Source organism: Lolium perenne, chromosome 5 (assembly GCF_019359855.2).
Source record: "Lolium perenne isolate Kyuss_39 chromosome 5, Kyuss_2.0, whole genome shotgun sequence".
NCBI lineage: Eukaryota > Viridiplantae > Streptophyta > Magnoliopsida > Poales > Poaceae > Lolium > Lolium perenne.
In genome coordinates this window covers 198,952,691-198,977,215 of record NC_067248.2, presented here as the reverse complement: position 1 = coordinate 198,977,215, position 24,525 = coordinate 198,952,691, and the positions used below count along the sequence as shown (strand labels likewise).

The window sequence follows — 24,525 nt, the reverse complement described above, 5'->3', positions numbered from 1 at the left end:
AGTCAGAGCCAGCCGCAACAACAAAATCCAGAGATTAAGCGCCGCTTCGTTAACTCCACTCCTCCACTCGCTAAAATGAACAGAGTGTGCGCCTCTCCCACTTTTTTTTTTTGTTTTTTTTGAGAATTGCCTCTCCCACTTCTCTACGGATATACGACGCCTCGCAAAGCGCCCACGAAAGAGAGAAGAGATAAGCCAAAAGAGAGATCTAGCGAAACAAAGGCAGCCCACGGAAACGTTGAAAAAGGACGGCCCTCGCACGCACAAGTCTTGACTCTTGAAACAACCCAATCCAACAGTAAAATAGGATGACTGGGACATACCAAATCTCAGTACGTACTGCATTTTCGATTTACTACTCCGTATTAAGTACAGTAGTAATGTGTTCGGCAAAGGTTGGAAAAGGAGAAAATACGGAGTCGATCCTCCCGCATGGCTCCCGACGCATGAACAACTCCCGCTAGGGTTCCTCGCTGCCGCTGCCGCCGCCGCCGCCGCTCCACCACCACCGTCGACCCGGCGGCTGCCTCCGTCCCCGCCGCCTCACCACCACCGCTGACCACACCGCGTCCACTTCTTGCGACCCGCCTCTCCACCGCAGCAGGGACCAGCGCCCGCCTCTCTACTCGCAGCAGGGGCCGGCCGACGACGAGCTCTTCACTCCACAGTAGGGGCCGTCGCGGACGACGAGCTCTTCGGCCGCTCGATGGACACGCCACTGGCGACGGTAACAAGCTCGAATCCATCCGATTTCGAGTTCCAAGTTTAGCTTCAATGCTTAATGGTCAATTTTTGCACTGGATATATGTTGCATTGACAACCAATTTTGCCCCAACTAAGGTCCGCCACTGGTTCTTATGCAGCAGCAACTTGCCTTTTATTTTCTTTCACTTGTTAATTTTGTTCTTCTTCACTGTAGCATGGAGCAAAAGAGGCCTCACTTTGTTGCTTGTTGTGCATGGTTCTGCCAGAAACAATCCTTGAGGCCTATAAGAAACTGTTGAATTCTATCGTGTCAAGATGTCACTGTTATTTGTGAAATATTATCTTTCTTTCCACTCCAGTACACTGTATCATTTTCAGCTTAAAACTCAGCTATTGTTGTGCTGTGACAATCTATCTCCGTATGTGTTGTAACTATACAAATTGAATATTGAGGGAATGGAAAAAATGGATTTTTTTTATTAGCTGTACGATTTTTACTATTGAGAGCATGTCATAGTTTCTTGTTTGGTTGTACCTATGCCAATCGTAAGCAAGCTTTATATGTGTGCATGTGTTGGTTCATCCTGTGTTTGATTCTTTTGGGAGTAACCGAGAATGTCATATGGCACAGAGGGGGAAGGACTTCACCGGGGATTGGATGACGTTAAGGGTTCTCCCAATGCCTGCAGGGGTTAGTCCCTTGTGGGGATTGGTTTTAGAGATATTAGCTTTTGTGCAGAACTTGGCAGCCAGTCTTTAATCGTTAAGTCTTTGGTGCAAATTGTTTATTAAGCTGTCCATAACACTATAACAGTACGTGGGATCGCTAATATTCTGAGAAGTGATTAGTCGGTGTTGTAAATGTTGCATTGGAATTTACTAGCTTGATGGACTTGAATTAGGATTTTCATGCTGCGTAGATGTGGTGTTAGGATATATTTTTATTGTTATTTTGATGACATATTTAAGGGTAGCTTTGTTCCGCAGGTTTGCTAGGTTTCGGTGCTAAGAGTAATTCGCTGGTTCATCATCAAGGTAAATGGCCTTGCTTGTTGTATTGTTACATACGTATCCATTTTTTAATCGCAAATGCAGATGCTTTAAACTTGCAAATGAAACTGTACTTCTCAAGTAATGAGCTACTCTTAAAAAATCAGAAATTTCCATTCTCAAGTAATGAACCATGTAATTTCTGATTGTGAAAATTCTCCATATAGAGTTCTTTGTAGTTTTTGGTTGTGGAAATCTCCATATAGAGTACTTATGCAGCAACAACTTGCCTTTTATTTTCTGTCACTTGTTAATTTTGTTATTCTTCACTGTAGCCTAGAGCAAAAAAAATGCTCTCAGTTTGTTGCTTGTTATGCATGGTCTTGCCAGAAACAATCCTTGAAGCCTATAAGGAACTGTTCAATTCTATTGTCGCTAATGTTCTGAGAAGTGATTAGTCGGTGTTGTAAATGTTGCATTGGAATTTACTAGCTTGATGGACTTGAATTAGGATTTTCATGCTGCGTAGATGTGGTGTTAGGATATATTTTTATTGTTATTTTGATGACATATTTAAGGGTAGCTTTGTACAGCAGGTTTGCTAGGTTTCGGTGCCAAGAGTATTTCGCTGGTTCATCATCAAGGTAAATGGGCTTGCTTGTTGTATTGTTACATACTTATCCATTTTTTAATCGCAAATCCAGATGCTTTAAACTTGCAAATCAAACTGTACTTCTCAAGTAGTGAGCTATAAATTTCCATTCTCAAGTAATGAACCATGTAATTTCTGATTGTGAAAATTCTCCATATAGAGTTCTTTGTAGTTTTTGGTTGTGGAAATCTCCATATAGAGTTCTAATGCAGCAGCAACATGCCTTTTATTTTCTGTCACTTGTTAATTTTGTTCTTCTTCACTACAGCCTAGAGCAAAAAAATGCTCTCAATTTGTTGCTTGTTGTGCATGGTCCTGCCAGAAACAATCCTTGAAGCCTATAAGGAACTGTTGAATTCTATTGTGTCAAGATGTTGGTGTTATTTGTGAAATATTATCTTTCTTTCCACTCCAGTACACTGTCCCATTTTCAGCTTACAGCTCAGCTATTGTTATACTGTGACAATCTATCTCCGTCTTTCTTGTGACTATACAAATTGAATATTGAGGGAATGGGATTTTTTTATTAGCTGTACAATTTTTACTATTGAGAGCATGTCATAGTTTCTTGTTTGCTTGTACCTATGCCAATCGTAAGCAAGCTTTATATGTGTGAATGTGTTCGTTCATCCTGTGTTTGATTCTTTTGGGAGTAACCGAACATGTCAATATGGTACAGAGGGGGAAGGTATTTACGGGGGATTGGATGACATTAAGGGTTCTTCCAATGCCTGCAGGGGTTAGTCCCTTGTGGCGATTGGTTTTAGAGATATTAGCTTTTGTGCAGAACTTGGCGGCCAGTCCTTAATTGTTTTGTCTTTGGTGCAAATTGTTTATTGATCTGTCCATAACACTATAACAGTACGTGGGATCGCTAATATTCTGAGAAGTGATTAGTCGGTGTTGTAAATGTTGCATTGGAATTTACTAGCTTGATGGACCTGAATTAGGATTTTCATGCTGCGTAGATGTGGTGTTAGGATATATTTTTAATTTTTTATTGTTATTTTGATGACATATTTAAGGGTAGCTTTGTTCTGCAGGTTTGGTAGGTTTCGGTGCCAAGAGTAATTCGCTGGTTCATCATCAAGGTAAATGGCCTTGCTTGTTGTATTGTTACCATACTTATCGATTTTTTAATCGCAAATCCAGATGCTTTAAACTTGCAAATCAAACTGTACTTCTCAAGTAATGAGCTACTCATAAAAAATCATAAATTTCCATTCTCAAGTAGTGAACCATGTAATTTCTGATTGTGAAAATTCTCCATATAGAGTTCTTTGTAGTTTCTGGTCGTGGAAAATCTCCATATAGAGTTCTTATGCAGCAGCAACTTGCCTTTTATTTTCTGTCACTTGTTGATTTTGTTCTTCTTTACTGTAGCCTAGAGCAAAAAATGTCCTCACTTTGTTGCTTGTTGTGCATGGTCCTGCCAAAAACAATCTGTGAAGCCTATAAGGAACTGTTGAATTCTATCGTGTCAAGATGTCAGTGTTATTTGTGAAATATTATATTTCTTTCCACTCCAGTACACTGTCTCATTTTCAGCTTACAGCTCAGCTATTGTTGCGCTGTGGCAATCTATCTCCGTAACTATACAAATTGAATATTGAGGGAATGGAAAAAATGGATTTTTTTTATTAGCTGTACGATTTTTACTATTGAGAGCATGTCATAGTTTCTTGTTTGGTTGTACCTATGCCAATCGTAAGCAAGCTTTATATGTGTGAATGTGTTGGTTCATCCTGCGTTTGATTCTTTTGGGAGTAACCGAACATGTCATATGGCACAGAGGGGGAAGGGATTTACAGGGGATCGGATGGCGTTAGGGGTTCTCCTAATGCCTGCAGGGGTTAGTCCCTTCTGGGGATTGGTTTTAGAGATATTAGCTTTTGTGCAGAACTTGGCGGCTAGTCCTTAATCGTTTTGTCTTTGGTGCAAATTGTTTATTGAGCTATCCATAACACTATGACAGTACGTGGGATCGCTAATCTTCTGAGAAGTGATTAGTGGGTGTTGTAAATGTTGCATTGGAATTTACTAGCTTGTTGGACTTTAATTAGGATTTTCATGCAGCGTAGATGTGGTGTTAGGATATATTTTTGTTGTTATTTTGGTGACATATTTAAGGGTAGCTTTGGTCCGCAGGTTTGGTAGGATTCGGTGGCTAGAGTAATTCGCTAGTTCATCATCGAGGTAAATGGCCTTGCTTGTTGTATTGTTACTATTATTATCCATTTTTTAATTGCCTTGAATATGCTTCTTGTCATATTCCTGAATTGAAGATTGTTCTATTTGAGTACTTGTGCTCTCTTCGCATCATATTATTCTACTACCTCTGTCCATAAATAGATGTCTGAGATTTGTCTAAATCTAGATGTATCTAGACGCTATTTAGTGTCTAGATACATCCTGATTTAAACAAACCTCAGGCATCTATTTATGGACGGAGGGAGTATATGGAATTCAGTGAGTTTTACTGAAAAAGCATTTCCCCAGACCCCAACGAGTGAACTTTCTGTGAGTAAGCGCTAGCGTTGTTTTCTAATTTACCTGTAAAGGCTAGAACATGTATTGTTCCGTGCTGGCCAGTGGACAATTTTGGCAGTGATAAGTTGCCTGCTGGTTTGAGCAACTTTGTGTTCTGCCAAATTATTACTGAGTACTGATTTAGAGGGTTTTGGCAAAGCTACAAGTGCTTGTGTAATCTGATGACATATATTTTGAGGAGAAGCTAGTAGCCTGATAAGGTGACTTGAAGCAATCGATATAAGTTTTTTTTAGTTTGTTTAGGATCAGACCGAACCCAATGTGTATTGACTTGGCTGTACTTGATACATGAACTCTAGAGATGTATTTTGATATGTGGCATTCACATTGTAAAATACTATTGCACTAGTATTGTCTATGGAAACAAACACCTCTTCCTGCACTACATTATACCCTCTGCATAGTTTCATTTGATATGTGGCATCACATTGTAAAATACTATTTTCTATTCTTGACTAAAGAGTTAGGTCATTGCTTACTTCAGTTTATTTGGAATGGAGGAGTAGTACTGAATAGGTACTAGATGTAGCTGTAGACTTACAGTTATGTTTTTGAATTATTTCAGGAGGCATTTCACAAATTCATTGGACAGAGAGTGTCAATCTTCTGTCTTGTCGAACGGTATGAACATTGCTTTATTACCAAAATTAATCTGCAAAATTATTTTCTTCTAGTTCAATATTTACATGTGTTATAAAATGCTTTGTGCTTCCCATTATTTGATTATGCCTTTTGTTTTTGGCAGTAGTTATATCATCTTAGAATTAATAATGTTATACTTTGTATATGTAGAAACCCTTGCATAGTTGCATACCCATATTGACTTTTTGTTCTTTTTGAAATAAATCGAGAAGGGTGCCATTTGAACACCTTGCCAGGTAGATCTGCCCATGATTGGCACTATCTTTTCTTCATATTCTTGTATAATTGAGATTGTTTTGCCTCTTGAAGTAAGACCGACAACCCTGGTGTTTCTCTCCAAGTAGGCCTTCCCATGTTTGGCGAACTTTGCTTCAGAGGGTGTTTTCTCCACTCAGTGTCCCCCACTCGATTCCTTGTTGGGCATGTAGCCACCACAGGTGCAACCGGAGCAGCTGCCTTCCCTACGGCTGACCTTCCAAGTGTGAAGTTCCTTTCAGTTTTTACTCTTGGAAATATAGAGAACCCAGCTTCACAGCCACTACTTGGAAGGTGCAGAACCTTGAGTTTCATTGTTCTTACTTCAGACATTTGGGTTTCTTGTTGGACGACCCATACCAGCACAAGATGCAAGCAGCAGTGAACCAAGGGGGAGGGGGGCAATAGCCCCCTTCCCTATGGCTAACCTTCCAAGTGTAAAGTTCCTTTTAATGTACTCTTGGACATAGAGAGAACCTACCATCACCGCCAGTACTTGCAAGGTGCATACCAGCATTGTCGCTACTTGCAAGACGCAAGCAGCGATGGACCTATGGACACCCGCCAGTACTTGCAAGGTGCAGAACCTTGAGTTTCATTGTTCTTCAGACATTTCGGTTTCTGGTTGGAAGAGCCATACCAGCATTGGCGCTACTTGCAGGACACAGGCAGCGGTTGACCTATGGACACCGGCAGTACTTGCAAGATGCAGAACCTCATTGTTCTTCAGACATTTCGGTTTCTGGTTGGAAGAGTCATACCAGCATTGGCGCTACTTGCAAGACACAGGCAGTGGTGGATCTATGGACACCGCCACTACTTGCAAGACGCAGTCAGCGGTGGATCTATGGAGAGGGGGAGCCCCCCCCTCCCAAGCATCGTTGAAGGCTGTCCTGAATCTAATACAGCCTAATACCAGCTGGTGCAGCCCAGTAGTGAAGACTACTGTCCTGAAGGCCATCAACTTACGCAACAGCATAATACAGCGCAACAGAACTTGTCAAGCCCAGTAGGGAAGACAGGCAGATCTCACTTGGCGAAAACCAAGTATCGTTGAAGGCTGTCCTGAATCTAATACAGCCTAATACCAGCTGGTGCAGCCCAGTAGTGAAGACTACTGTCCTGAAGGCCATCAACTTACGCAACAGCATAATACAGCGCAACAGAACTTGTCAAGCCCAGTAGGGAAGACAGGCAGATCTCACTTGGCGAAAACCAATCCAGTCATGGAAGCTAAAGGAGTCAACTATCAACTGTCCTAGCATGACTGAACTGTGGTGGCCCCTAAGTCTGTTTGGCAAGGGGCAAACCGGGGAAGAGTTGAAGGGTTTGGCACAATCGATGGACGCTGATGCTGTTGTTACATATTGGGTTGGTCTGCTCATGGTGATAGACTTGTCAAGAACCAGTGGTGATACAGATGCTTCTGCAAGCGTGGCTGGGTTCAACTCCTCGGTTGTGAAGGCTTGCACCGAATACCAGAGATGACACCTGCATACATGGTCATTGAAGCCTGTGGTTCAAGATTAAAAGGAGTTCCTCCACTCACTAGATCCGCCTATGCTGATGACCTGGTAAATGTAGTGTACTCCTCATGAGAGGAGCAGGTATGTACCTGGCTTCTCTCTGCCTCCCTTCTTGGCAAAAAAACAAGAAATGTAAATTATACTCCCATCAGAGGAGTCGACCATGCTATGTGATGTAATTATATTTGATGCCTAATTCATTCATGTCTCCTCCCCTGGCAATCAATGCTGTCTTGAAGTCGGAGTGTTGGATCTAGGATTTTGCTACTGGGGTTCCACGCTCAACACATGTTTTTAATGTCAAGTAAATAAATATCATAAATTCAACACTATATGTACTAATACGGCATACGGCTTTCCGTACTGCTTGGCTCTTCTTCCCCTTTCAATCCACGTGCCTCATTCCTGCCCAACAGCGACAACGTGGTTGGGATGTCTGACTGGCCGTCAGCTTCCATGCTGCCGTTTGACGCGCCGTAGGAGGCATGGTCAACGAAGTCTGCATCTCCACTCACTAGATTCTTCGTAAAAGGACAAGAAATGTAAATTATACTCCATCAGATGAGTCCACCATGCCTAATTCATTCATGTTTCCACCCCTGGCTATCAATGCTGTCTTCAAGTTGGAGTGGCAGATCTATGATTTTGCCACCAAGCGTTTCACGTTTAACAGTCATGTTTTAAATGTTGTGTAAACATATCATAAGTTAGACACAATGTAAATGTTGTGCTTATCTCACATTTAACAGTCATGTTTTAAATGTTGTGTAAACATATCATAAGTTAGACACAATGTAAATGTTGTGCTTATCGCCGCTGGCTTGCCGTAGCGCTTCTTTCGTTTTCCATCCACGTGCCTCATTCCTGGCCAACAACAAAATCATCTTTAGAGATGGCCGTCACCTTCCATGCCGCCACTTCAGCGCCGTAGTGGCAATTAAGTATCAAAGCACCTATAGTATACATGGATTCAGTGGCGACCCAGGATCAAAATTGAGAGGAGGCAAAAATATGCTTATAGGTGAAAATTTTCTTTTTAAGTGGGGGCAAATCACTCTTTAGGAGTACTATTACAAGGAGAACTACCAATTGAGGGGGGGGGGGGGGGCCGCTGCCCCCCTTGCCAACAAGCTGGATCCACCCATGCATGGATTAAACTTCTCAACTAGATGTTAAGAAACTGTTTGTACTTTCATTTACTCCCTTTTCCCTTTTGTTGATGTTTTTTCACTTTAGTTTCCTTCATTATTATCTTGTTGGTTTTATGCTCTCATCAATATATATCCTCAAATATATTTTTCACAAAATGCATAACTTTTTGCTCACTAGTTTTGTCCAACAACCGTCTTTAAATATTTTTATTATAATAAATAATAGACTTCAACTAGTAATTCTACAGTGTTTGTGTGAGATTGTGGGTTTAGTGGACATTTGAGGTAATAAACTTTATGAAGAAGACATGAATAATTTTGTACTTCCCATATGTATGAAAAATAATTTGCGTGAACAAGTTTTTGTATCAATGGAAAAGATTCTCAAGAGTTTCACAAATGATTCATTGGATATACCTAATCAATTTTTTTGGTATCCAAACATATCCCAAGAAAATGATCATGCTTCCACATAAATATTTCCATTATCCAGACAAAATATTTCCATGCTTCCACAAAATAATGATGAATTCACCGACCACAAAAAGGAGTATATTTTGTTGAAGCGTAAGAAAACCATCAATTGATATTTTCTCGATTTATTGAGCGTTACAAATTTCCAGCATATGTTTTCCAGAAGTAACCAGAGAAACAAGTTGGAAGAAATAAGACACACACTGCTGGGAAAACAAATTAATAGTGTTACAATTTCCAACTTGTTGCATTTTACTGAAAATGTGTTCTTTGTGCAAAAGAGCATACCCTGACTGGGGTTATTTTTTGTACTCCCTCCGATCCCTTTTAACTAACTTGGATTTACTCCAAAACTATATTAACTCCTATTTAATTAAAAAGGATCGGAGGGAGTATTTATTTAGTTGCTAACTTTACATACTAGCTTGACCGTCGCTTTAGCATGGCTTTAGCCGAAAATTATCTTTCGCTCTTGGGCACTAGTGCTTCTGCTGTTAAAAAAAAAAGGAGAATCATACATATTTGTTTCAGAAAAAACTAAAAATAAACCTGGACATAATAAATGACGTAACCTACAAGCGTGTAAAATTTCAATATGAAATTCTCTATATTGTAGGCTACACAAAAAAAACAAATCTGTTGACATTTGGAGATTAGAAATATGCATACCCAGATCCACACGTTTGTCATTTTTGTGTAGCCTAGAATATTTTGTATTTGAAATTGAAATTTTGCACGGTTATGGGATAATTTATTGGCTACACCACGATTTTTTTCTATTTTTTTAAAAAACACATAAATATGATTTTTTTTAAACAACAGGAGCATTGGTGCGCAGAAACCAAAAATCTATATCCGGCTTTAGCATGCAATCTTTTTTCAGTGCAAAGCTACATCGTGGAACCAGGAAGTAAGCCCGAACATAAAAGAAAAACCAATGAAGAAATTTATTTTAGTGGGCCAACCCGACTATATAAACTTAGTTAGCGGCGACTCCGTTGTGTGTGTGTGTGTGTGGGGGGGGGGGGGGGGGTGTGGGAATCCTGGGAGGTGCTAACCATCACCCATTAGTGATGGTTTATAACATCGCTAAGGGGAAACCGTTAATGGGCCCGATCCATTATTTTGGTTGTTTCAAAATTTCTCAAATTCGAGATTTCTTTAGATTTGAAATTTGCTCAGAATTGAAATTTTCTCATATTCGAAAATTGCTTAGATTTCAAACTTGCCCAGTTTCGAAATTTGCTTAGATTTAAAAATTACCCAGATTCGAAATTTGCTCAGATTAAAAATTTGCTTACCTTGAAATTTATTCGAATTTGAAATTTGCTTAAATTAAAAATTTGCTTGACTTTAAAAAAATTTAAAAAATAAAAAAATCGAAAAACAATGAAGAAAAATCAAAAGAAAACCGAAACCCAAGAAAAAACTCGACAAAAACCGGAAAAACCCGAGGCCTACTACTCCCTGCCTGTTGATGGGCCGCAAACCTAACTCACCACCACGGGGGCGATGGTTTGTGCCCATCCCCCGCGGGTGATGAATAGGATTCCGCAACAATCCTATAGGTGCCTTCCAGGCACCGCACAGCTTGGTCGGGTATTGGGCCTGGCCCGTTTTCGTTTTTTCTTTCTTTTTCATTTACTGTTTCTGCTTTCTTTCTTTTTTGTTTCCTTTTGTTTCCTTTTCTGTTTATTTTCTTTTTTGTTCAAATTCAAAAAGTTTAAATTAAAAAATAGTTCAAATTCGAAAATTATTGAAATATAAAAATGTTCAAATCGTATTCGAAAAATGTTCGAGAAATTTTCATAGTTAAAAATGTTCAAATTTCGAAAAAAAAGAAAAATTGAAAAATGTTCAATTGAAAATTTTAGAAAAAAATCGATTTTTTGAAATTTTCGGAATTTTAGGAAAATCAAAATAACTAAAATTTCGGATTATAAAATATCGAATTTAAAAATATTTCAGGTTTTGAAAAACGTAAAAAGAAAAAAACAGAAAAGCTAAAGAAAAGAAAGAAAAAAAGAATAAAGAAGGTTAGAGGAACGACTGGGCCAACCCAAATATCTGCGTGAGGGGTGTGCGGCGGTCCGGGCCAGCCCATTAGAGTCGTGTCCGGTTACTACAGCAACCCCATTCTGGGTTCCTATGCGCTACGCGGGAGCGCCTGGAGCGTGCTGTGCAGCGCTACACCCACACGCTTCACCCGAGTGGGCCGGTCCATTAACGCTAGGAGGTCTGGTTTTTTCACTTCTTCCTCTAGGATAACCAAGTATTTGATGGGCTTTACCTGGTTTTCCGTGATTTTCATTTTTTCAAATGTTCAGATTTCAAAACTGTTCAGATTTTCAATGTTTTGAACTATGGTTATTATAGCCTACTCCACCAGATACAGTATTTTTTTTGAAAGCAAAACATATATTAGGTCCCACCAGATACAGTAAAGTTGGAGTACATTGTAAATATAGTACTATGTAGTGAACAATGTTTTAACCCAACTTTCTTGTACGGAAGGAAAATGTTTTTTTTTTTTTAAAACGTAGAATGCATACATGACAATAGTAGAAAAAGCATCTACCCAGTACCCACAAATTGTGGAATCTCGTCGTCTCAGCTGCACCCAGCGCCGCGAGCTAATTTCAATGCATATACTCAACACGACAGTCTATAAAAGAGAGCCGACGGAGACATTTCATTTCTTTGAAGAGGGCTATAAGCGGCGCTGCATCGATCTTAGCTGTTTGACGTGATCTCCTGTTTAAGAAGAATCTGACAATCTGTAGCAAAGATTGGGCGTCCGATCCCAAAGTGGTCAGCGATGGTGATGGCCTGGAGAAGAGCATGTGTTTCAGTGCGGCGCTTCACCAGCGTTTATACTTCCTGCAGCAACAAAGCCTGGAGAGCTATCATGATCCCCAGCCTCCAAGTCCAGAATCTGCATGGAAGGCACCATCGGTATTGATCGTGACCCAGTCGGGCTTGCCATTTTCTCACGACAGTCTGAACTGCAGTAGGTTTCTTTCTGAAAAATTCAGTCCATTCGCTAGTGTGTCTGCGGACAGCGTATTGCATCTCATCCACTGACGGTCGCCGTTTCGCATGGTTAGATCTATTGCGTTCTGTCCACCAGCACTACAATCATCATGAGTCATGACGGCATATGTCATGGAAAGCACATGTATGAGCACCAGGCTTGATGTGTATTTGAGCAGCAAGTCCAGCACATGATCAGGCAGAAGGGCACGCCGCACCTTCTTCAGTTCAGAGCATCACAAGAAGAGATGATCTGAATCTTCAAACAAACCTTCCGTAGAAGGAATGATCATAAGTCACCATAGTGTACATTCTTTTAAGTGGATGATTACATTTACTTACCTATTGGCTACACAAATGCCTTTTTGGGGACACTTCTTTTATGATTTATCCTCATATTAATTATTACTGAAAAAAAACCCTTTTTGTAGTATTTGTGATTATATATTTTTCTAAGTCAAACTTCCTCAAAATTTGACCAAGCATCTTACCAAAAACAAGTTAGGAAATTCAAAAAATGTGACAATACAGGAGAAAAAAAGTCACCATTAGTATTATTGGCTACAGTTTTCTCAGGCTGATACTAACACTAATGATGTCTGGCATTTTATTTGGGGCTCTGGTTGGCATTCATCTTCAAAGATCTATGAGCTTGCATTCTCTTAAGCTTCAGACCTGATCCCTTCAAACGGATTTGGGTTTCCAAATGTCCCCCCAAAACCAAAGCATTCACCTTTCGGTTAAAGAAACCAGTGTCTATTTCATGCATCGAGGAATAAAAAGTTCCTATTACGAATGCAAATTATACAAGGAAATATTTTTTTCTCATTTTTACATAAGTAGATCAATGTTGCACTTAAAATTCTGTACATGTTGTTAGAAGTTAGTGTTCTGGTTCATGTATAACATGGTTACTTGAGTTCCTTACTATGTGCAAAATGATGCGTCTTTTCTCCTTTTTTACATATATAGATCAGCTTTGCAGTTAAATTCTGTACATGCATTATTGATCATGAGCAGGACTAACTTTTTTTTGGTTGTTCTTTTCAGATGAAGCTGCCGCCTGCAATGAAGAGACCACTTCTTTTAGCAGCTCTGGCTGCTCTGGTCTGTTCCACGGTTGCTGCAAGCCGGATCCCAGTCTATGCTTGCTCTGGTGCAAACTACAACTCATTGAGGAGTTACCAACAATCACTGGATTTCCTGTCTGCCACACTGCCTCAGAGGATTTCGACGGTTCCCACACTGTTCGCCAGGGACAGCGTTATTACAGATGGTCAGGTCACATACGCCCTGGCGCAGTGCCGAGGCGATACAGACAGTGCCCGTTGCAGAGCATGCATCGACGACTGTCTCCAAAGTACACTGGTGGCTTGTGGACTCCGGAAGGAAGCATTATTTGCTTACGAGCACTGTACGATTCAGCTCTCTGGAACAGAGATCAGGTTGTCTAAGGTGGATGCGTCAGTGGCACAGGTTGATAGCATCACAGTGCAGAGCAGGGCGTTTGAGAAGGGTATTGATGCACTTATCGCCGGTGTTACAAGCTTGGCAGCGAACTCCTCCCAGAGATTTGCCACTGCAGTAGAGGAGATGGACACAGATGGCACCAGCTACACGGCTTATGGCCTGGCCCAGTGCATAGCAGAGTTGACATCTGCAGCCTGTGCCGCTTGTCTCCAGGACTTGAGTTCTATCAACGTTATCACTGGCTGGTCAGGGGGGTGGTCTTCTACGACTTGGTGTACCTACCAGTTTCACCTGTACAAATTTTTTGCCAGTGAGCCAATGCAGAAGATTCCTACAGGCACGTCGAACACACGTAGAGGTAAGCTAGCAAAACACGAGAAACCGTTGAATATTTCTTTCAGTAAGCTACAGCTTTCATTCCACTAAAACATATACTCTCCGGACGTACAGGTGACAGGAAGAAGAGGAGGAGGATAGTCTTGGGTTTGGTTATAGGGGTGTCTCTTGCTGTAGTAGTGCTCATTCTTTCAGGGATTGCCGTGGTTATCTTGCGTCGAAGGAGACGCTCATCCCAGAAGAGCAAGAAGTCATCAAGTAAGTTTTTTGAACTATGTTTCTTCATCTTTAGTCATGTCGCAACTGGCCGATGACATGGTTGATGAGGCCACTGTCACAATGATCGCTATGGCTGAATGGAGCCACGACCACACCACAACCTTTTTTCTTCACAGCAGTAGCATTGTCCTCAGAGCAGTGAAGAACCCAACCTTGCTAGGAATTTTGATTTGCCATGAGTTCACTGAAACAAATTTCACTACCTCCCATCATTTGATAGTGATTCGCCGAACTTGAACTATACTTGTCATCTCCGGTCCACTGCCACACCACAGAATCACTGCTATTAGTCACCATACAGACCCGAGATCTGTGCCAGAAATTGATGTATTCCACCAGGAGGTGGATCTCATCCTTGGAGATTGGAAGAGGGAGGTCCATCCAGGGTTTATCTGTTGCCGTAGTGCTCTGCAAAAGCCACCTTAGTTTGACTGTTTGAGAGCCCTGCTGTGGAACTGAAGATTCGAACTACCAAGGCCCCCATACTGTACAGGGAAGCAAATCTGCAAGACTGCAACCATCTAACCAATCATTTCACTCCACACACTTTGTCGGATCCAGCCCACAAAAAGGGTTGCTGAATTCTGTCAATTATTTGTTGGACCCATTTGGTTAACTCAATCACAAGCAACTGAAACACCGGACATGGGGAACATATGATCCGTATGGCTGAATTGGAGCAACCGCAACACCACAATCTCTTTTTCTTCACAGCGGTAGCATCGTCCTCAGAGTTGTGAAGCGGCTCGGACATGGGCAAGAACACCCTGATGTGCTTCTGTAGTTGCCAAAAACCTCAAATCAAACAAGGTCACACGAGAGGGACGATGAACACAGTGTAGTTTTGGTGCTGCATACACAACATGAAGCTTTTCTGTTTGCCTTTATTCCTCTTATTAAACCAATCTGAAAACTGAAAGAGTGAACATGTCCCTCGAGCGAGTAATGTGCTGCACCATCCCACAACACCTCAATTGTGCTCCATGTGTTCCGCCATGACCGTGCAGGCCGTTCCATCCCATGACGCTGTCTTACCCGCTAGCAAACTAATCTACTTGAAGACTAGGTTTAACAGCTAATAGCATGTGAAGAGGCCCGCACTGCTGACAAGTTGTTTCCTAACTGAATTTAACTGACCGACTTGAACCTACTGTCTAAACCGAAACTGACGACCAAAGGAACAGTGTTATTCAACAATACCTGATTTGCTTCGAAGCTGTGACGAGGTCAGCTTCGTGCACATCAGAGGCCCGCGTCATCACCTGGGCAAATAGTCGAGCAGGTGGCGAGTGGCTCCAGGGCGAGGTAGAAGGCTTGAAGCCGCATCGCCAAGTGTGCCATCGACAGGCCCGCATTATCATCTGGGCAAAGAGTCGAGCAGGTGGCGGGTGGCTCCATGGCGAGGATGACGGAAGCGGCTGCAGCCAACTGCCATCGATTTGAAATCGACGAGGATGAAGAGCTGTGGAAGGGAAATTGAAAACATAACCTAGAACAGGAATACTACAGAGGGGAATTTGTAATCCAAAGAAAAAAAAAAGTAGAGCGGAGGCACCGGTGCTACCTGGGCTGTAAATTTGTTTCGCTTCGACCGGCCCAGTAAATGGCCCATAGGGATTAGGTCGTAAATATATGGGCTATAATACGAAGCCCGTCAGATACACCACCACCAAGCCCACTAAGCGACGAGCTTGCCCTCTAACATGCAGATGCAGGCCTTCTCGAGAGGCGAGCGTTTGGACTTGGACTTGATCGCTCCGTCCCAGGGTAATCTCAAAAAAAAAAAAAAAAAACCCAGGTCGCCCTGCATCGCGCTTCTTTCTTCTCTGTCCCCTCCCTAAATCCAGTTTCCCAAAACCCTAACCCCCGGCGTCAGGCGGCAAGGATGGCAGCGATTTGCCTTGCCGCTCCAGTACCACTGCTTATACGATTTACTACCCTGCTCCACGGTCCTCCAAATCAGCCATTCGGCAACTTCCAACCCTAGGCAGGTGTGTAAATTTCTCATTGCTTGTTTCTTCTGTTTTGGGCGGAACTCATTGCTTGTTCCATCCGTGAAATACCAAATGCATTGTGTAACTAGACAAAAGGAGTAGGACGGAAATAGATCTCATGGACTACGAAATGTATTGCAACACACCAAAGATCAAGCACTGAACTTAATTTAAATGAAATTGCTGCAGATCCGTGGTCTAGAAAACCAGTTGGCGAGTTTAATCCAGAGATTAGAAATTAATGTTTCTGTCTGTTGCAATATACTTTCAGGGAGGTGTATTTTAATTGTAATCTAGTGATTTTTTTTCATATCTGGAGGCTTCCATGGCAAAGTTTAGCCCACTCCATTTGTAATTGTTTGCTTCAAGATTATTGTTCTGTCTTGATCTTATTATTATTCTGATATCCTGGATACCATTATCTGTAATTATCTGATTTAAGATCATAGTTCTTACCCGCTGGTATTATACTTGTGTTTTTTTCCTATAGAGCAAAGTGATCTGTCCCTAGTCTGAGTTTATTGTTTCCTGGGTCCCGTAGCAATTTAACTGCTAATTTAACTGCTTAGGATTGTCTGAACAATGTAACAATATGGACAGTAACTATATCATATAAGTTTGTTTGATGATTTTTTTTCTAGTGACCTATTAGTAGTCATATAATATATATTTGTTTGCTGATAGATTTGGTAGTGACCTGTTAGCAGCAATAACATTATAGTCTTAAATATTGTTTGAAATAACAGGGATTTATTTATTTATTTGCAGTTGATGAACCAAAAACTGAGAGATGTAAAAGTGATGAAGAAGCAGCAGAGCACGCTACTTGTGAGGCTCCGACAGTGGAGCACAGTGCTTGGGAGGTAAGAATTTTGCAGTTTATCTTTAACGTTGGTTTTTCTTAATGACATCACTAGCTAATACTCCCTCCTTTCCAAAATGTAATGCATAAAAGTTTTTTCAAAAGTCAATTGATGTAAAGTTTGACTAAGTATGTAGAAAAAAATATCAACGTCTAGATTAGTAAATCAATATCATTAGATTTTGTGATGATGTATATTTTTATAGGGTATAAGTTTGGTATTATACATATAGATAATTTTCTCAATAAACTTGGTCAAAGTTGACATTGTTGACTTTTGTAAAAACTTATATGCACTATGTGGCAAGGAGGGAGTATAATTAAAGCTTGTCTACAAATAGCATCTATTTGGGTGGTAAAGTACGATTTAGTTGCTATTGAATTTGTCGATCATGAACCCATCCATATTTCTCAGTTATCGCTCGAGTAACTTGTGGAGAACTATTTTATGATGCTTCATTTATTGTAGGAGTTCCCTTCTGCTATTGCTTTCTTTAAGAAAATCATTGCTAGAGCACAAGCCAAGAGGATTTTGTTATTTCTAGACTATGACGGTACACTCGCAAAGATAGTGGACGTTCCTCTGAAGGCGTACATAACTCCAGAGGTAAACAAAAACAATCAGTATTTACATGTTATGTTGATATTCATTTGGCATTGCATAACCACACTGACTCATGGTATTGTAACAATAATCAGATGCGCCAAGTCGTTAGAGCCGCTGCCGAGCAGTTCTCCACGTCAATCGTGACTGGGAGAGATGTTCCCAAGGTATTATCATATTTTTCAGCCTTTTTATTTGAGCATTTATGATCATCCTAGAGTGTTATTAGGTTGTGTTGCTATATTTTTTTCTAATTTGAATACAAATACCATGTGCCCCCACAGTAAGTAAACACCCTATTATGCTTCCATAAGTTACCGACAAAGAGCAAAATGGAGCATAAGCACGCCCAAGTGATGCAACATAAGTTAGTATGAGTTTTTTTAATCAGATCAAATAAAATGCATGCACTTTATGTTTAATATTTTATATCAAGTATGACCAAATAAAGATGTTATGAATAAAAGAGTGCAATGTAGCAGAAAAGCACTTGGGCTAAATCAAATCATACACACCTCAAAGCTTTAGTACCCATATCCATGAGATATGACCGTGCCTCGTCATCATCATCATGCGAACAATCTCTCAGTGCCTTCCTGTATTGCAAAATATCCTCCCGCAAATCCCCAGCACCGACACACCTTAATAGGAGAAATCAGTTCTTAGGAAAAAATGCAGAACAGTCATAACATGGACTGCATAAACTACAAACTTTGTCAACGTCTTCTTTGCTCTTAGGATCATGTATCAGTGCTCTAGCAAGGTTTAGTATGTCACGATAGTCACCCTGCCTGAGGGCTATGTCAGTGAAGGTTTTGACAGAGAACTTGATACAAAGTGTGTTTCTGCTGTTTGTTCCATCACAAACTTTGCATCTGCACCAAGTCTCAGGCACGTAATAGCCATTGCATCAGCAACACCACCATATCCCGTGTGTGAAATAAAGAGATAGTACCTAGAAGATCTGTAAAAAAGCAATAGTGATCTTATGTCCAGTTATTGAGCAACAGAAGTCATCAAATTATATGAATTTTTGGATTAGGGTGCATACTCATTGATTGATGATTGTATTGAATCCACATCAGCAGCTAATGCTTCTCTTTCCCTGGTGAGAGGTATTCTTTTGTAGTCAATGCAATACCCCTGATCCTTCAATCTGCTGTACACTTCTGCCGGTGTCATCACGTCCTCCAGACCTATATGCTCCCAATAACCTAATACACTACATTGATTTGTGGCTGCATTAAATTCTTCTTGATGCAGAAGCAGCCAACCATCTAGTTGTTTAACTTCAGAAAGTATATCCTCCTTCAGCCTTGCCTCTATGTTCTCTACCTGCATATGATATAATATAAGGATTGCCATAAAGCAAATACTCCTAGAAGAGTATCGGAGGATTTACTCACCATTGGGCCACTTATACCAAGTTACCAACATGCTTCAGTGTATCAACAGGTTGATCTAGTTCTCTCAAAACAAAAGGTGTTCCCTTTATGTAAACTACAACTTCGTCCCTAAGGTCCGTGACAACAACCTTTTGAGCAATGCTTGTTCCAGTTGTATCTGTAGAGCTCAAATATGACAGAACTTCCCTAGCTTCATCAACAGTTGGTGTTGCCATGCTATACACAGGATACCCATCCACCTGAAGTTGACATTTTTTTTTGCAAGTAGCCCTATATTTCTAAAATGAAGCTAGCTTTCTTGAGAAAAAAACTAGTCCCTCTGTTTCTAAATATAAGATGTTTTGGTAAGCCAAATTTACTTGCCAAAACATCTTATATTTAGGAACGGCAGGAGTAGCACAGTAGCACACAACAGTTTACAGGCGATGAAATTTTCATGTGTCATGCACCCTCAATAAACAAGGTGAGTGCTTAATCCGAAGATTCAGGATATAGGTCCAACGTTAGTCCAGCTTGGAATGCAGATACCAGATTATCATCGCTCTTGATCAATAGATTAATCTGTTGTAATAGCCAGCCTTTTATGAGTATTACAAGAAAATCTTACAGTTTCAGTAGAATTAGCCTGGCAGCGGTGCCACTGATTATCATTTCAAATATGATGATTCCAACACAAGCATGATGGCTGTTAGCAGAACAACTATAGGAGGAAAGAATGTATAATAGGCTCTGGCAAAATAAAAGGGATATTAAAAAATGTGATAGGAGAAAACACTAATCCTCAATGTGGTCATGTTGCCAGTATTGAGTTGTTGACGCTAAATCAAGGAATGCAGTGTTTTGTCCCTATATGTACAAAATCAGGGCCCTCAATATGAAAATCCAGTTATCACGCCAACCGATATTAGTGTTAGCTGCCAACACTAGAGCAGTTAGATGGAAAATATTGTTTTTGTTTGAAAGTTTTGTGTTCCTAATACAACACTGCACATGGTGTGAGCTAGTCTGATATTTTTTCTTACAGTAGAAGCCTGGAAACCTTAAACCAAAAGTTTAGCTACTTTGAAAGGTCAGAATGTTTGAATAACATAGAAGGTTTAACTGGCAGAAATAAACAGGAATATCAATATGATAAAACAACAGTATATACATCCAGAGAAAAGATGTGTTCACATTGGTTAGTTACACAACCAAGTACCTTGATAACATGTGGTGTACCACGGAAGTTCATGCTGCATGACCGTCTCTGTCCAGGAAAGAAATACATTTTGAGTATGGATCCCTTCCCCAGAACAGAGCCACTACGGGCTTTGACAATGGCTTCCATCGTTACATCACCTTGAGGAGGTTGACATGTTGCTTTAGGCTCATCCTGCAAATGTCAAATGATTCTTAGTAGAACATGTACTCAAAGGTGCCCAAATGAAACCTCAGAAGAAAAGAGAAATATATTTACAGACACAGTGAAGAAACGACCAGGTCGTAACCTTATGCTCCATTTCATGGTTCGGATCTCTGGCCGCTGTCGCAGCCAATTTTTAAATGATATCTTTGTTTCTCCTTGCCCACAGAAACCATCAAATGTTCAGCACCATGATTTAATGCGACTCTCCTAACTCTTGGCTCCATATTTTGTTGATTAATTACTTTTGTGTATTGCAAAACAGCTTGACGAATGTTCTGCAAAGCTGAACACTTGTCAATAACAGTATCTAAAATCTGCCTACACTCAATTCTGTTGTCAAATAGTCTTGTAATCTTTCGAATAGAAGGATGTCATTAATGTCAAATCTAGACTGTAGCTCTGTCAAAGTGCGAGGTTTCCATGCGTCTGAATTCAGGTGACCATTGTGGTCTATTGTTTTTTCTCCACTTGAATAATCGGCATCAGCTGCGTTCTCATGATTATTTTTGCTAGCCGGCATTCCAATAGGCCGGTCATGATCAATTCAGAGTCTGAGCAGGCAAGCAATCACAGTACCAGTAGTTGTTCTGCCCCTGCCCATCTACAGGATCACAAAGTTAAAATGCAAGCATTTTAAGTCTCTAGTATAGATGAATAAGCCCATATACTTATCTTAAATAACAAATGTAGAATTCTTTCGCAGTAAATACATGAGTTGTAATACCTGGCAATTGAATACAAGGGCAGCATCCTTGCAAGCAGCTGCGACATTCATGGCTAGTGTGTCAACATCTGAACTTTTTGGGGCTTTACCATCAGTAATAGGCACTCGTGCATATTTGATTGGAAGGCCTTCAGAGTCCACCGTTTGTATACCTCCAGTGGAGTCAGAACAGCTTCATTATTGACATTTTCCCATGCATCAAAGATCTCACCATTGCCAGTTTCATGAATAACCATTATGGCCCCATCATACCGATCTGCTTCCCGTAAAATATCCTCCTCAAACGGGCTTCCATGCGCTCGACTCTATCCTGGTATCAGTGCATTTTAATGAATTAGACCACTAAGTTCCTCACAGAAATTACAGGATAACGTATCACAAATCACATTCAATGACAGTGTTGCAATATAGGAATAATTAGTTTAGGTCTGATTAGAATGCTGAGGTACAGTCTGAATCTTAAGGGATAATTCCTATAAAAGGCTATGCAACTTACAGGAGAGAGTCACCCCAATGTGAACAAAGGCCCACAAGCCACAACAAGTAGAACTCCCTCCATCCAACAAAGGATGTCTCAACTTTATCTAAATTTAGATGTAAGTGTCTAGATACATCTAAATTTAGATAAAGTTGAAACGTCCATTGTTGGACGGAGGGAGTAGTATTTGTCATGTTTAGACATAATAGTTGACAAGTTCTTCTGATGGTCTGAATAAATGAGCAGAATTGTTTCTAGAGAAACAGAATCAGAAAAAGGCCGTTGGACATCACCTTCAAGATCAGTACCTGTCCTAAAAGACATGCAAGAATGGAGATAAATAAGTTGTGGATGCAAATTATTCATCACATTAAGTGCTAGTAGTTTTGTGGTTGGTGCATAGGCTTATTCAATGAATGCTCATATATAATTCTGAAATGAGTTTTAACTAACGTGCAAAGATGTGACAGAAGCTGCTACAGACCCCAGAAAACAATGGATCATATCGATATATGATTATTAGTTATGGCCAAAAGCCTGAACCTGACCAGTTTAGGTTTTCGCCCCGGAACCAACAGTTTTATTCGAGTTCAAAATCAGCAAACTTCATCTTTTGTAGATTACGATAAGTGGAATATAACCAGCACATAATATGGCATCCATTATGCGCGAAGTTGCAGATAGGTGCTGGGCTGGGGTAGGTTATCTATATGGAAACTGGAGACCCCGATTCCTGTAAACCAGACAACTAAGGAATTAACTACTTTAATGTAATCTAAACTTCAAATAAAAGCATATGGATTGAGGAACCACAAATTAGAGCTGTCGTTCTCTCCCATGTATTGATCTCATGAATAGTTCCTTTATCCAATGCAGTGAGCTACTGAGATGCAAAATCCACATCATGGTTGTGGAATGCTGGTCCAACAATCTCGCTACAGTTTATGCCTTTAGTTAGATCAACATGGTGTTCGGCAAACGTTAGAGTATGTTTAAGACATCATATGACTTGATCGGAACATGTCAGAAGCTACAAGAATGAGTGGGAAGGTGGGAGAAGAATAAAAATCATAAATCCGTGAAATATCAGAACAGTGTACACGATTCTAACATTTTCGCTTGAACCTATTAATTTCATAAAGCGGGTTACCAGATAAGTACAACAACAACAACAAAGCCTTTATTCTCAAGCAAGTTGGGTAGGCTAGAGGTGAAACCCATAAGATCTCGTAACCAACTCATGTTTCTGGCACATGGATAGCAAGCTTCCACGCGGCTCTTTCCATGGCTAGTTCTTTGGTGATACTCCAGTCGTTTAGATCTCTCTTTACGGACTCCTCCCATGTCAAGTTTGGTCTACCAAGTCCTCTCTTGACATTATCAGCACGCTTTAGCCGTCCACTATGCACTGGAGCTTTTGGAGGCCTGTGCTGAATATGCCCAAACCATCTTAGACGATGTTGGACAAGTTTCTCTGAATCGGTGCTACCCCAACTCTGTCTCGTATATCATCATTTCGGACTCGGTCCTTCCTCGTGTGGCCACACATCGATCTCAATATGCGCATCTCCGCCACACCTAACTGTTGAACATGCCGCGGCCAACACTCAGCACCATACAACATTGCGGGTCGAACCTCCGTCCAACAGAACTTGCCTTTTAGCTTTTGTGGCACTCTCTTATCACAAAGAATGCCAGAAGGTTGGTGCCACTTCATCCATCCGGCTATGATCCGGTGGTTCACATCTTCATCAATATCCACATCCTTGTGTAGGATTGACCCCAAGTATCGAAAGGTGTCCTTCTGAGGCACCACCTGCCCATCCAAGCTAACCTCCTCCTCCTCGTGCCTAGTAGTACTAAAACCGCACATCATGTACTCAGTTTTAGTTCTACTAAGTCTAAAACCTTTTGATTCCAAGGTTTGTCTCCATAGTTCTAACTTCCTATTGACCCCGTTCGATTATCATTGATTAGGACCACATCATCCGCAAAGAGCATACACCATAGGATATCTCCTTGTATATCCCTTGTGACCTCATCCATCACCAAATCAAATAGATAAGGGCTCAAAGCTAACCCCTGGTGTAGTCCTATTTTAATCGGGAAGTCATTAGTACCGCCATCTCTTGTTCGAACACTTGTCACAACATTATCGTACATGTCCTTGATGAGGGTAATGTACTTTGCTAGGATTTTGTGTTTCTCCAAGGCCCACCACATGACGTGTCGTGGTATATTATCGTAGGCCTTCTCCAAGTCAATGAACACCATATGCAGGTCTTTCTTTTGCTCCTTGTATCTCTCCATGAGTTGTCGTACCAAGAAGATGGCTTCCATGGTCGACCTCCCAGGCATGAAACCAAACTGATTTTTGGTCACTTGTCATTCGTCTTAAACGGTGCTCAATGACTCTCTCTCATAGCTTCATTGTATGGCTCATAAACTTAATTTCACGGTAGTTAGTACAACTCTGAACATCCCCTTTGTTCTTGAAGATTGGTACTAATATACTGCCTCTCCATTCTTTTGGCATCTTGTTTGCCCGAAAAATGGAGTTGAAGAACTTAGTTAGCCATACTATAGCTATGTCTCCGAGGCCTATCCACACCTCAATGGGTATACAATCAGGGCCCATTGCCTTGCCTCCCTTCATCCTTCTCAACGTCTCCTTGACCTCAGACTGGATTCGCCGCCACAAAACGCCTACTGGTATCATCAAAGGAGTTGTCCAGTTCAGTGGAAGTACTCCCGCCATCTATGCTTAATCTCCTTGTCCTTCACCAGGAGCTGCTCCATCCTTGATGCATTTGACTTGGTCAACATCCCTCGTCTTACCCTCTCGGATCTTGGCCATCCTATAGATGTCCTTTTTGCCTTCCTTCGTGCCTAACCGCCGGTAGAGGTCCTCATACGCCTGACCCCTTGCTTCACTCACAGCTCTCTTTGCGGCCTTCTTTGCCATCTTGTACTTCCAGCCGTCTGAAAC

The 24,525-nt window shown here is 40.9% G+C and overlaps 1 protein-coding gene and 1 pseudogene across 1 annotated transcript in view; one reads left to right on the top strand and one right to left on the bottom strand.

Moving 5' to 3' along the window:
* The first annotated feature begins 453 nt into the window (after positions 1–453).
* Positions 454–24,525, top strand: part of LOC127301536 (uncharacterized) — a 31,742-nt gene continuing 7,670 nt past the window's right edge. The window contains exons 1-10 of the mRNA XM_071820262.1: positions 454–727; positions 1,693–1,740; positions 2,292–2,334; positions 3,389–3,438; positions 5,463–5,518; positions 13,029–13,806; positions 13,899–14,042; positions 16,826–16,920; positions 17,389–17,526; positions 17,619–17,690. Of these exons, the coding sequence (XP_071676363.1) occupies positions 13,029–13,806; positions 13,899–14,042; positions 16,826–16,920; positions 17,389–17,526; positions 17,619–17,690 (1,227 nt within the window). The 5' untranslated portion in view covers positions 454–727; positions 1,693–1,740; positions 2,292–2,334; positions 3,389–3,438; positions 5,463–5,518. The remainder of the gene's footprint in view (positions 728–1,692; positions 1,741–2,291; positions 2,335–3,388; positions 3,439–5,462; positions 5,519–13,028; positions 13,807–13,898; positions 14,043–16,825; positions 16,921–17,388; positions 17,527–17,618; positions 17,691–24,525) is intronic.
* Positions 18,029–24,501, bottom strand: LOC139831175 (uncharacterized; annotated as a pseudogene).